Source organism: Camelus bactrianus, chromosome 26, assembly GCF_048773025.1.
Source record: "Camelus bactrianus isolate YW-2024 breed Bactrian camel chromosome 26, ASM4877302v1, whole genome shotgun sequence".
NCBI lineage: Eukaryota > Metazoa > Chordata > Mammalia > Artiodactyla > Camelidae > Camelus > Camelus bactrianus.
The window spans coordinates 32,808,416-32,821,469 of NC_133564.1; the positions used below are offsets into that span (position 1 = coordinate 32,808,416).

The 13,054-nt window shown below is 46.3% G+C and overlaps 1 protein-coding gene across 7 annotated transcripts in view; it reads right to left on the reverse strand.

Moving 5' to 3' along the window:
- PSD3 (pleckstrin and Sec7 domain containing 3) overlaps positions 1 to 13,054 on the reverse strand; it is a 598,663-nt gene that overhangs the window by 47,878 nt on the left and 537,731 nt on the right. For all 7 annotated transcript variants that reach the window (XM_074353657.1, XM_074353661.1, XM_074353659.1 and 4 more), the window contains one exon: positions 4,758 to 4,901. In XM_074353657.1, coding sequence (XP_074209758.1) covers positions 4,758 to 4,901 — 144 coding nt within the window. The remainder of the gene's footprint in view (positions 1 to 4,757; positions 4,902 to 13,054) is intronic.

A 13,054-nucleotide genomic window follows, 5' to 3' on the forward strand; every position in this document is an offset into this window, starting at 1 on the left:
GCTGCTTTCTAACCATGAAGAGACAGTTGATTCCAAAGCCCGTGTTCAAAGATCTAAGACACGAAGCACATCCAGCTGTCGCCGCCTCTGTAAGAGGGATGGCAACCTCGAGCGCCTTCGGGGGCCAACATCACAAACGCGGACTGCTGCCGGACGTGATGAACCAGAGAGCGGCGGGCAGGACACTGCCTGTCATCCCTCAACGCATGCAAACCCCAGGGAAGACAAATACAATGCTGCGATGGCCATCAGGTTGCCACCTGGCTCGTCAGCGATCCTGGCGCCTCTGCCAGCCCGGCCTCAGTAACTGTCCTCAGTAACCCCTCACTGACAGCCAGGAAGGGGCTACAGCCTCCCTTTCCCTCCTCCCATCTAAGGACTAATAACTTCAGCCACTGAAAACATCTTACACCTTAAATCACATGAGAAACATCCCGGAGCAAACAGTATCTCCACTTTAACTGCCAGTGAGGAAACACAGAGCTAATTTCTGGGGCCAAGTACTGTGCGAGTGAGGGTATTTCTTTAATGGGGCTGCTTCCGAAAGGGCCCAGAAGGATGCCCGCCCAGCTCAGCCTGCTGGGATCTGAGTGGCTAGAGCTCTGTACGTTTTTATACCTGACACAAACGATCCACCTGGCCTACATCCTGACAGATTTCCAAACGTAGCAGAAGCATAGAGATCGAGTCACACATTTTTAAGCAAAAAGGGAACTGAATAAAACAGAAGGGAGTGAGGCTTTTTCTGATTTCTATATTTTGAAACTGGGAAATGATGGTGAATTTCTTAATGTGGACACATGGTGCCTGAGAACTCTTTCAAAGGTGAGATTACATTCCAAGTGAACCCATCTACATAAGTTACAGCCACAACTTGGGGGAACCAGTTCAGTCACACAAACAACAGCACCCCCCATGAATACTCAGCAAGACAGACGTGAGAACTTGGTCGAGCACAGCCACTCTGAGTGAGCAGCTTTAAGTAAAAGCGAGTCTTCTAACAGGCCAAGGCCAAGGTGGATGGAGGTCCCCTGTTCTCTGCAGGTTTTTTTATAGACTTCAAAAATAAACAAACATCCCTGAATCTTCTTATTTACCAGAGTTTCTAATTATTTACTGTCACTCAGGGTTTGGGGACTTTATAGGCATAGAGCCCTGTGAATCCAGCCCACCGAGATGAACGGTTTGTACTCAGTGCATTTGGGATACAAACAACTGAACTGCCTTGAGTTAGAAGTAACCCCTGGTGTTATTGCCACCCACTTCACATTCTAACAAGATAAAGGTCTCTTCTTTACCAAGCTGTGAAAATGACAAGAAGTGCCCTGAAACCACAGGGAGGCCCTTGCTGCAGGGACAGGGGAGAGAGCCCATTCCTGCCTGTGGCTCTTCCCTGGTGACAAGGACGCAGGTGGGATTCAGCTCCCCTTTCTAGCACTGCCCCTCTGAGGTCACACGGAACTGCAGACACTGCTGTCTGTCCCATCACGGTGGTTTTCACAGGAGCTACAATGCATCCTCTGATGTTGCATCCCATGTGTTCACTCAACAGATACGTACTGAGCACTCAGCCCACATGGAGAAGCTGAGGCTTGAGCGGGAACCAGACAGACAGGATGCTCAGCGGCTCCCACACCGCACTCCAGTCCCACTCAGGGACTGGAGCAGCCTGCGAGGGAGCAGCGGGGGAAGCCAAGCCCCGAAAGCTCCGCAGAGCATCGGCACAAACACACACCAGAGGCGAGTTCTGGCAGGTGACCCACCAGCAAGGTGGACCCCATGAGACATGCTGCTTCCATTTTAGGTTAGTGAAAAATAATGTTCACTGGATTATTTTTACAAAAACCTTTCTAGATAACATCTAGAAAGTGAGGTGCCGGGCCACCTTTCTGGGGAGATGCAGGTTAACGCCTTCTGACGGGCAGTCCCACACGCCTGACCTGTCACCGTATGAGTCTGGAGTTAATGAGCCAAGGTCCTGGAATGCCAGCTCCAGGCTCCTTGACGTGACAGTCTGAAGAAAGACTTAGCCCCACAACCGTGGGTCTAAGTTCATGGGAAATGACAATGCTGGCCTCTGCTGGGTTATGTTTTTGGAAGAGGGGCCCCACAGTAGCTTCAAGCAGCGGCAGCCTCTCTGTGATCCTGCTACCCCCGCCCCCGGGGACAGAGAGTCAAGGGCTCAAAGCAAGGTGCTGAGCGCTAGAAGCAGGGGACCGAGGTGTCGGGAAATTTAATTAGCATGTGTGAAACTAAAAGGGCCTGTGGCTGAAAGCCACTCCAGGAGTGTGAAGGATTATGATTGCTTTTGGAGAACTCCCATTTCCCAAGCATGAACAAGTGTGGACAAAGATGAGCTGCTTGGGTTTTTTTGTTTGTTTTTTAAAAAGTATCTTTTCAAGTCTTTTGTTGGTAAGGCTTCCAAAGTTTTTGCTGGTAAACTTCCTACCTCTCCTGAAAGGAAGATTTCACTTCGTCTGCCCAGAGCAAGGACCTGCTTAAGCATGAATAAAACTAGTACATGGATCTGCAGTGGACTGAATGCCACTTTTTTCCCCACAGAAATGTTATATAATTCAGGAAGATACTTTTAAAAGCTTCCATGAAAGATACATACACCCCAATGTTCACAGCAGCCAAGATGTGGAAACAACCTAAATGTCCGTCAACAGATGACTGGATAAAGAAGGTGTGGTATATTTATACAATGGAATACTACTCAGCCATAAAAACAATAAGATAATGCCATTTGCAGCAACATGGATGGTCCTGGAGAATGTCATTCTAAGTGAAGTTAAGTCAGAAAGAGAAATACCACATGATTATCACTCATATGTGGAATCTAAAAAAACAGAAGATACTAATGAACTTACCTATAAAACAGAAACAGACAAAGCAAACAAACATGGTTACTGGAGGGAAAGGGGGTGGGAAGGGGTAAACTGGGAGTTCGAGATTCACAAATACTAACTACCATGTATAAAATAGATAAAAAAACAAATTTCTTCTGTATAGCACAGGGAGCTGTATTCAATATCCTGTAGTAATCGATAAGGAAAAAGCAGATGAAAACAAACATCTGTATGTATATGTATGACTGAATTACACCAGAAATTGACACATTGTAACTGACTATACTTCAATAAAAAAATAAAATACATAGAGTCGTCCATGAAATCCTTTCCAATTCAAGAAGACAGCACAGAGAAATGATGAGATAGAGACCTGAGGTCCCTGCATCCCAGGGGCTCCCAGTCTCGTGCGGGGGAGGTGCTGTGGAATCCACCACAGACGTGAGGACTCACTGAAGTCACTGTCACCCAGACCACCGTGCAGGACTGTACCGGTGGGTTTAGAGCAGGCTTTTAGTACGAGGGGTTTGGGCTGCATCTTGAAAGATGACCAGGACCTGAAGAAATGAAATGAGGGGAAGAGCATCTGGGGCAGAAGAAAGTGAACAAAGGCACACACGTGTGTCTGGGGAGAGCAGACTGGGGAGAAGTGTGACTGATACACATGGAGGGAAGACAGAAGGAACCCAAACCCTCGCAGATTAAGGGCTGGGACTTGATTTGAAGATTAACTTGGGGAAAACCAAGGGCAGCTGCTGAACAGAATGCCTTTGAGAACTAACTGTTGGGAGTACGGAGGATGAAATGAAGATAGTCGGGGGCAACGGCAGGCAGGGGTGAGGGATGGAACACCTGGGACCTGAGGGAGGAGGATTAAAAGCAATGCCCAGGGCGAGGAGGGGACGGGGAGCGACATGGCAGGGGTGGGGTGCCGGGATCTGGTCCTGATTAGATTCTGGGGGTTCAGGGGCCAGGGCGAGGGTGCTCAGATGATGCTACGTTTCACGCCTGAGGAAGAAACAGGACTGTAAGACGGGAAATGGGGGGGTGAATGAGTAATACTGACTAGAGCTGCAATGATGAGTAATACTGACTAGAGCTGCAATGAAAAGGAACAAACAGCTAAGGACAGATTCAGCACGCCCAACAGAAAAAGATATTATGTAAAAACTTAAAAAAACAGTTGTTCTGCATTTTGGACTACATGCTACTTAAAAAAAAAAATAGACACTCTGAATGTCTTACAGTGGCAGCTGGAGGGGGGAAGAGTCAGGACCCCGCCTGACCCTGACACTGTCTAATCTGGGAGAGAATTTAGCCCAACATAACATCTACTATATATATGGCTTTTGACTTGCTTTAGAATTTTCCATCTTTCCAGAGTTTACGAGTCCTCCCCATGCTTTCTTATGACCACACTTGTTGGAGGATATGGATGAGCCCCAACTCAGTTAAGCGACTGCCTTGTGAAGGGCAGAGCGTGGTGGGAGGAACATGCACCGGTTGCCTAGCAGCAGGAGCACGCAGGAAAAAGCATCGTGTGGCTCGTTTCCTCCACGGTGCTTTTTCTGACTCCAGCTCTGCTGGAAGAGAGGCAGAAATAGAGGGAGCAGCTGCCCGCCCGGCGTGTCCAGCCACCGTTGTTTTCATCTTCAGCGGGCACACGCCATTCCAATAGGCAGGCTGTTTGCTTTTAAGCGCACAGACGGACGGTTACTCTTTGATGCTCAGACAGAAAACTGCACAAGAGGGGCCACTGTGACCCAGACCAGGCCCGGAGCTCCCAAGGGAGAGGCCGGGTCAAGGTGCATCCCCCCCGAATACAGTAACAATAAAAAGACTGCCTCGTGGAAGAGTCACTGAGTAGCTCGGATACAGGCATTGGTTACATTTAGGTCAACACACCTCAAACTCCAGGTAGTGATCTTTCAGCTTGTACTCATCCACCTCCTTGGCTTTGACTTTCTTGTCTGGCGGGTAGGAGCGGTGCTCAGCCAGCTCCGTGGCGATCTGCTTCAGCTTGCTTTCATGAGATTTCAGCTGCTCCTCCTGCAGGAAAGTGTTCAGCCATTTAGCATCCAGGAAATAGATCAATAGACTATTGCATACTTTTGACAAAAGCCCCTATGTAACAGAAAAGAACAAATCTGACTCCATATTAGATCTGTTCCTTTTGGCTTTAGCCCTGTGCCCTGCTTTCTAAGCTCAGTCTTGCTAGCTCTGCACCTTTTGTGAAACAGCGTTGCCTTTAGCCTGAAATAGACAGGAGAGCCTATTTTCAAGGCTCTGACCATTAAGGATATTAACACTTTTGTACTTAATAAAAATAAAAAGTTGCAGGATAGATAGAAAATAACGTTCCTTGTGTTAGAGGTTTTACAGGGGCACCCTGACCTGACCCATGTGGACAGCTGCAAGAACAAAGGATTTCTGCAGCAAGAAGTTTGCAACAACCAATCACGACCCCACCCTTTTACTAAAAAAGGAGCCTGAATGCTGACTTGGGTGGGATGGCTTTCCAAGACGTTACTCAGCCATCCTCTTGGTCTGCTGGCTTTCCAAATAAAGTCGCTGTTCCTGGCCCCAACACCTTGTCTCCCGATTTACTGTCCTGTTGTGGAGTGAGCAGAACGAGTTTGGACTCAGCAACACTTATTATGAATGACTTTAATTCATCAGGTCCCTAGTCACAAAACCAAATGCTTCCTAAGCCCTCGGTCAGGTGCACCTGCCGCGGAGTTGAGACTAGCCCGAGAGCAGGCCAAGCCCCCGCGGCCCAGTCAAGCACCTGCCTGAGGGCCGCGCAATCTGCTTTTCTAGTTCATGGCCGCTCAGCAGTGTCCTGTCCGTCACAGTGGATGAAGACCTATCTGCATATTTTTCCCCTTTTTTGAGACAAGCAATGCCGTCAAGAAATAATTTTCTGAAAGCTGATATTTTAAAATATGCAGCAATCTATGCTTTCTCTTGCAGGAGAGTACAGGTTCTGACTTCCTTCAATCACAAATTTCATGGACGAATGTTTAACTTGTTTTCAGGTTTCTCTGGTTTCTATTATAAATAACGCTGCACTGAACATTCTTACACGTCGCCTAGTGAATATGAGCACTTATAATCTCCTGACAGCATACACCCAGACCTTGTTTTATTGCATTCATAGATACGGCATTTGTTTTTCAAACTGAAGGTCTGTGGAAACCCTGCATCGAGAAAGTCTATCAACGCTGTTTTTCCAACAACATTTGCTCACTTTGTGTCTCTGTGTCACATTTTGATAATTCTCATATCTCAGACTTGTTCATCATGATTATATTTGTTGTGGGGAATTGTGATCGGCGAGCCTTATGTCGCTACTGCAACTCACTGAAGTTGAGCACTTTCAAGCAATTCAGTTGTTTTTAAATTAAGATACGTATGTTGCTTTTTTAGACACAACGCTACTGTACATTTAATAGACTAAAGGGGAAACAGAACTTTTGTATACACTGAGAAACCAAAAAAAAATCTGTTGTGGTATCTGTCTGATGGCAGTGGTCTGAAACCAAACCCACAACGTCTCTGAGGTCTGCCTGTGATCACCCAGATGTGAAATTTCTGGGTTTTAGACAATGTACATCTTTAACATGACACTAAACCGTTTTCCAAAGTGTTTGCACTAGTTTACATTTCCACAGTAGGCTCGAAAGTTTCCAATGCTCCGCGTCCTTGAGAAAGTTTGCTATCATACTTGCAAATTTTTGCTAATTTCATGGGTATAAAATGGTAATCCACCGTGACTTGAATTTTTATTTTCCTGAGTACAAGTGAGGATGAACATTTTTTTCATATGTTTCATGGGCTTCCTCTTCTGTGAACTGGCTGCTGAAATAGTGGACCTATTTTGATAATTGGTCCAGATTTGTAAAGTACAGTGATTTGCAGTTTACAAAAAAAAAATTATTTTCCTTTTTGGTTAATAAAACAATTCAAACAATCAGTACGAACTTCTCTGCAGTTTTTGGACTTGGGCTCTGTGTAAATATTCTTCCCCCCAAAGCTTTAGGTTTAGACTTCTCGATCTTGAATGTTCAAAGGTCTCTTTCTGGTTGAATAAATCCCAATTTCTATTTATTTTAATGAGGAATAAACGTCAGCACAACATTATGTAAAACATACTATACTTCCCACTTTCCTACCATTACCAAGGTTTCCCAGGTTTATGCATTGCTATCATAAGCTATGATTTATAAACCTATTTGTATAAGCACAAAGGGCTAGTTGTTTTTGAGCTGTACTTTTACGAAGAAACTAGTCGAAGGAATGCTGAAATTCTACGTGCAGTGCTTCACTCCAATTTCACTGCCTTCCTGAAGCAAGAATCAAGGAAGGCATCTCAGAATGAAAGCACTGTAAAATCACATTTCTTAAATCTATTTTGGCCAGGGAAATGAAGATACCAAGTGGATCCTGGGGCACAGATACAGGTAAACCAGGCCAACTGTTCCAAAGCTGGAATCCCACGGTAAGGGAGAGACACAGACGTCCTGACAGAACTGATGTAAAAGCGGGGAGAGAGGCAGCCGCCCATTCTCAGACTCACACGGTGCAATCTGTAATGTTCACGGTGAAGAAAGACAAACCAGGAGCCGCCCCCAGAGACTGTTCTTAGGAGACAGTGCCAACGAAAGGGATTTCAGAGAAAGCAGAGGAATACTTCTGACGACATTCAAAGAAAAGGAACAGAGGAGGCAGATGGCATGCACGCACTGAGACCGTTTTAAGTTAGGAAGTCCTAACTTAAGTAGTGGTGCTAGAAAGATGATTGTTTTATGTCAATACATGTACACTGGGAGAACCTTTGATGATATATACAATGAAATTCCATCTAAAAGGCATGTTTCAGATGATGTCTCTGAATACTTCATTTTTCCTACTTAGTATTTTGACTTTGAAGAAAATTTCATATTTTCCTTTAAAATACGAACTCCATCTCTATGAGGTATCTCCTGGCTGATGAAGCAAGCTGGCTGCTCAGGACCTCGCAGTGCGTCTGGGGCTGAGGAGGAGCCCAGTGGTTCGGCCCCAGGCAGGCCCACCAGTGAGCTCTTCATCCTTTTGTACCGAGTAGGAGACTCAGGGAGGGGAGGACAAAGAAGACCGGGGAGGGGCGGCAGTCGAGGTAGAACACAGCCATCCATCGACACGCTCACTGCACAGCCACTAGGTGACATTGTTAGAAAAGCCACGGTTCCTGCCATCGGTCCTCCTTCCGTGTAGAATACAGAGTCCTAGGAATTCTAAGGTGAAAGAGAACCTGGCCTTCACCTCCCTAACCTCCTCCTCTTAGAGGCTGTGGAGATCCAGAGAGTTCAAGTCCTTGCTCAAGGCCACAAGGGTAAAGACAGTGGGGCAGCAGCCCCAGTCTCTCAACTCCAGCCTCAGGACAACCATGTTAAATCCAACAGGCTGTTGAAAACAGAAGCTTCTGAACACTGGGCTCCCTACGGCATCAGTGCTGACCTCAGCTGTCCGGGCTCTCGCTCAACCCTGCCGGTCCTCACCTGCCTTCTCTCCCGCGGCTCTGACATGCGGTTTGGGACCTGGGCCCGTCTCCAAATTCCATTCAAAGCCAGTGTTGTACAGATCCCACAGCCTCCTCCTCTACATGTAGAGCACTTAAATGTCTACATCCCAAGCTTATTACAAAATATGCCCTGTCCTAGGTGTGAACTGTCCTTGACTGATTACAAGCTCTTCGAAGGCAGAGAAAGGTCGTTTTCCCTTCTCTCAGCATCTCCAGCGTCCAGTGTGGTGCTGAGCAGGGGACACAGACAGGCCCAGTTCTGGCTTGTAGGTACTACCCGCCTGACACCAGCACCTTTAGCTTCCATTAGCTGAGCACAAAATCACATCTGAGCTATTTTTATGAAGCCCATGATACCTAATGCAACACCTGATAGAATGCGTCCCTCAGGAAACAGCTGAATAAATGGATTACATTTTTAAAAAAGGGAAGGTGAAGCGGGAAAGCTCAGACTGTTTCCTTGAGCTGCTGTGAAGTGGACGTGATTTAGAAGGTGATGACACTTCCAGACAATTAACAAAGCAGATCGCTAAATTCTGCAGCTTCATCCAACCCAAGCTGCTGGAATTTAGAGGAAAAAAAAGAAACACCTGCCTTTGGGTCAGTCTGGTGGGGGGCAACTGCTGCAAGCACCGTCAGAAAGATTTTGTTTCATCATTTCACGTTTAAGACAGTTTTGAGGACCGTAAACAGTATTTAGTGAGCATAATAACTTCAACAGGACTTGACTGTTTTCTTGAGTGCTCAGTATGTGTTAAATACAGACCTCCAGCAAGTGGATACAAAAATCTATCTATTCTGAAAAGGTGCGGTAAAAATGAAGTCTACGTTCATGCCATGGAGTCTGGACTGCTTCTTGCCGGCGAAAGTGAGGCAGTTAAGGCTCAGTGACGTCAGGTGAATGACATTTTGGCCAGAACTGTGCAGGATGGAGTGGAGAGAAGCAAGGTCAGAGGTACAGAGGTCTTGAGTGGTTACAGAAATAGTCAGAAATGAAGAGATTTCCCAAGTGAGGTGTGCGCGCCCCGGGCAAGGAAGAGTCTTTGAAATCAGCACTGAGACAATTCACACACCACACAACCCGCCCTGTGAAGTGTGCGATTCACAGTGTCTCAGTACACTCACAGGGCTGTGTGCCCATCACCACAATTTAATTTTATGACATTGTAGTTCTCCTCAAAGATACCCTCTGGAATGGAATCACACAATACAATCCTTTTGTGACTGGCTTTTTTCACTCAGCTAAGGTGTTCAAGATTCATCCACAGTGTAGGAAAGGTGCTTCACTCTTCCATGGCTGAGTGACATCCCACTGTATGGAGAGATCACATTTTATACCCATTTCTTAGATGACATTTCCACCTGTGGCTGTTCTGAGTAATGCTGCTGTGAACATTCACGTCATTTTTTGTGAGAATGTACGTTTCCATTCTCTTGTTATATAAGTAAGAGTGGAATTGCTGGGTCACGTGTTAACTCTTGGTTTAAACATTCGATGATAAACAACTAAACTGTTTCCCACAGTAGCTGCCTCATTGTACCAGCAACACACGAGAGTTGTAATATCTCCACAACCTCACCAGCACATTACTTTCCATAAAAATTTTAAAAATGATAGCCGTCCGAATGGCATCACATGGTTTTGACCTGTATTTCTCTCATGACTAACGACGTTCCACGCTTCTTCACTCATATTGATAGCAGGACATCTACCACATTTTATTTAAAAATACACATATGGAAGGATATCTGCTTAAATATTTAATATTGAGAAGGTGAGTGAGCAAAAAAACTAGGAGACCAGTGATCTGGGGACAAGATAACAAGAGTCTGATTTAAGGGATGTGGGTAGGATAAACTTTAAAGGATAAACATCTGAGGCCTCCCAAGACAAGCCTTGTAAGTAAGTTTCCTTGCATCTTAAACCTGCCGCCTCCCAGTTTGCATCTTTCTTTGGTCTTCTTGCCGAGTTCAGGCCTGGTCTGTGGAGCATGACTGCCCGTTACCCGGTCCACCATACTGCCCTGAGGCTGAACCGTGGTAACAGGAGGGTGAGAAGCAAACACAGAACTGTCCTGTTTCCATCCATGCTGATCACAAGGGCGGGCCCTCAGCAGTTCGCACCTGGTATCCATCCCCTGAGTCAGACTTCCTCAAGGGAATGGCTGGGATTCACAGAAGAAAAGAGGACAAGATACGAGGGGAAATGACACCTTCATGAGGTACTGATCTCTAAAGAAGCAGGGACAGGGAGGCAGGTTCTGTCACAGGGCATCGTCTCTCCTCATGACCTGCCCAGTGTTGCTGGACACTGAGCTGTCCCGGAAACCCACACCCTCCGGGGACCCTGGCCCAGGCCTGACCAGTGTCGGGGGCTGAGGAATGCACAATTTAAACTGGTCCTCAGATAATTCTTATGTGCATTAGAATTTTTAAATGACTGCTCTGATGAGTTGAAATGGAGATCCAAAATGTAAAATTTCCTTTTAGTCTCTCCACTCGCAAGAAAGGAAAATGTGCTCTGGCAACGTGGCTGTGAAAAACAACCAGGAGAAGGCGACTCCTCCCACACAGCGGAGTTGCTCAGAAAGAACCACACAGCAGCGACAATAATCAATTCTAGTAACGAAGGCTAGTCTGCCCTGGAGAGGAGGCGAGAATAAATTAGAGAAAAGCTGGCAAGTGACAGGGTGATGAATAGCGTCTTTAAAAGCACCCAACAATCATAAGCGAGTGCTTAGTTTTTTCCTAACGCTGTTTCACTTTTTTCCAGCAGGGCACTCACATTGTTCCACACGTACCTGTGGTCTGGCGTTCAGGGGAGGGGCACACGGAGAAAGGAAAGACAGCCGGGCTAGGGCAGTGGTTCTCAACAGCGGGGGGAATGTGACCCCACAGGACATTTGGCAAGGTCTGGAGACGGTTTTGGTTGTCACGACTGGGGGGACTGAAGTGGGAAGCCCCATGGAAAGACCAGCAGGACCCACAGGCAGGGCCACTACTCCGGTTCCCTGGCCTGGAGGTATTATCTCGCTTTTGTGCTTCTGTAAAACGACTTGCTTCTAGGAGAAAGGAACTTACCCCTAAGATTCTGTTGGTTCCCAAAGCTCACGTAACACCTCACTTGCATATGGTACAAACCTAGCTCACTCACGACTGGTCCATTTCTTACACCTACACTGCATATGATGTTGCAAAATGTTTCAAAATCTTGACTAGTAGCCTATAAAAGCCTGTGTAAACCTACAAACGGGGTCCAGAGCTTGGAGTGTTAACTCCTCTGGGCCCGCTGGCGTAGTAAACCTGAGTTCTCCAATCCCCTGAGTGTCACTTGGTCTCTCGCCAGGATCCAGGCTGCTGTAACAGGATGATACGGGCATCGAGAGGGTAGAGGCTGAGGAGACTGATAAACATCCTATCATCCATGGCAATGAATCAGGCCAAAAGGTCAGCGGTGCTGAGACTGAGAACGCCCGGGCTAAAGGACACGGCCCGGTCTTCAACGCCTGGGAGACCTCGAAAGCGCATTCAGACACACATCCCAGGCTCACTGAAGGTGGACTGTGACTCCAGCGAAGACATCCCCCAAGGGTCTCTGTCTGAAGTGGGCGGGACCCCAAACACCAGGCTGCACCAGGCTGTGTGCAAACTTACTCGCTCCCTGTCTCTGACCTGTCTTTTATCACATGCCGGGTTCTACGTATTTGTCTGTAAACTGTCCCGTTACTCTCAAAGGTAAAACACCTTTCCATTGTTAGTAAACAAACATGATGGCTGGACAAAAAAAATCCAGATAGGAAGAATCCTAAAAACATTCTAGACCATCTCCTCATTTTCCAGGTGGAAAACTGAGACCCACAGAAGCTCGGTGATTTGCCTGTGAGGGGTGAAATCACCGTATACTTTTAAGAAGACATTAAATCCCCAAAAGGGCTTGGTCATCTTCTGTGACTCAGGAGGGTGCTTCTTTTTGGTTATGACTTTCTTATGTAAAATCTTGAACCCATCATTTTGATTACACTTCATATGCATTCTTGCAACTTTGTGGATTTATACCATAAATGAAGAAGAATATCCAAAAATTTACACATTCTTTCTTTGTTCCAATGTAGGATATCTGTTTCAAGTAAGAGAGTCTGCCTTGATAAGGTCTTGTGGTTTTGTGGTCAAAATACACAAACAGATGAACACGGTCATTTTCATGTACAAGAGGCCCAAACGTAAACAGGATAGCAGCACATTTGCCAAAGTAGAAGATAAACAGAAATGTGGCTCCTACGGCGAGGAAAGGACGAGGAAAAGACAAGGAAAAGCTCCAGGGCTGCTCCAGGCTTGTCCATGTTCCTCTCTAACTTCTACTCTCCGTTCCCCCTGGGTCTTTTACAGGAGGACTCAATTGTGAGAAAGACCAACCTACTGAAAAGTAACAACGGGAAAATGCCTAGTGAAATTAATAGGACAAAACCCAGCTTCTGAAGGTATTTTTTTTGCCTCTACTTGTTCAACTGTTTTCCTCTTCTCTTACCTTACGTAATGTGGTTTACCATTTACGTTAAGCACCCAAAGTTAAAGCGGGGAAATGCATTTGCTTTAAGAGTTCATTTCAGTTGGGCAGATGGAGAGGTCTGCCAACGTGCTT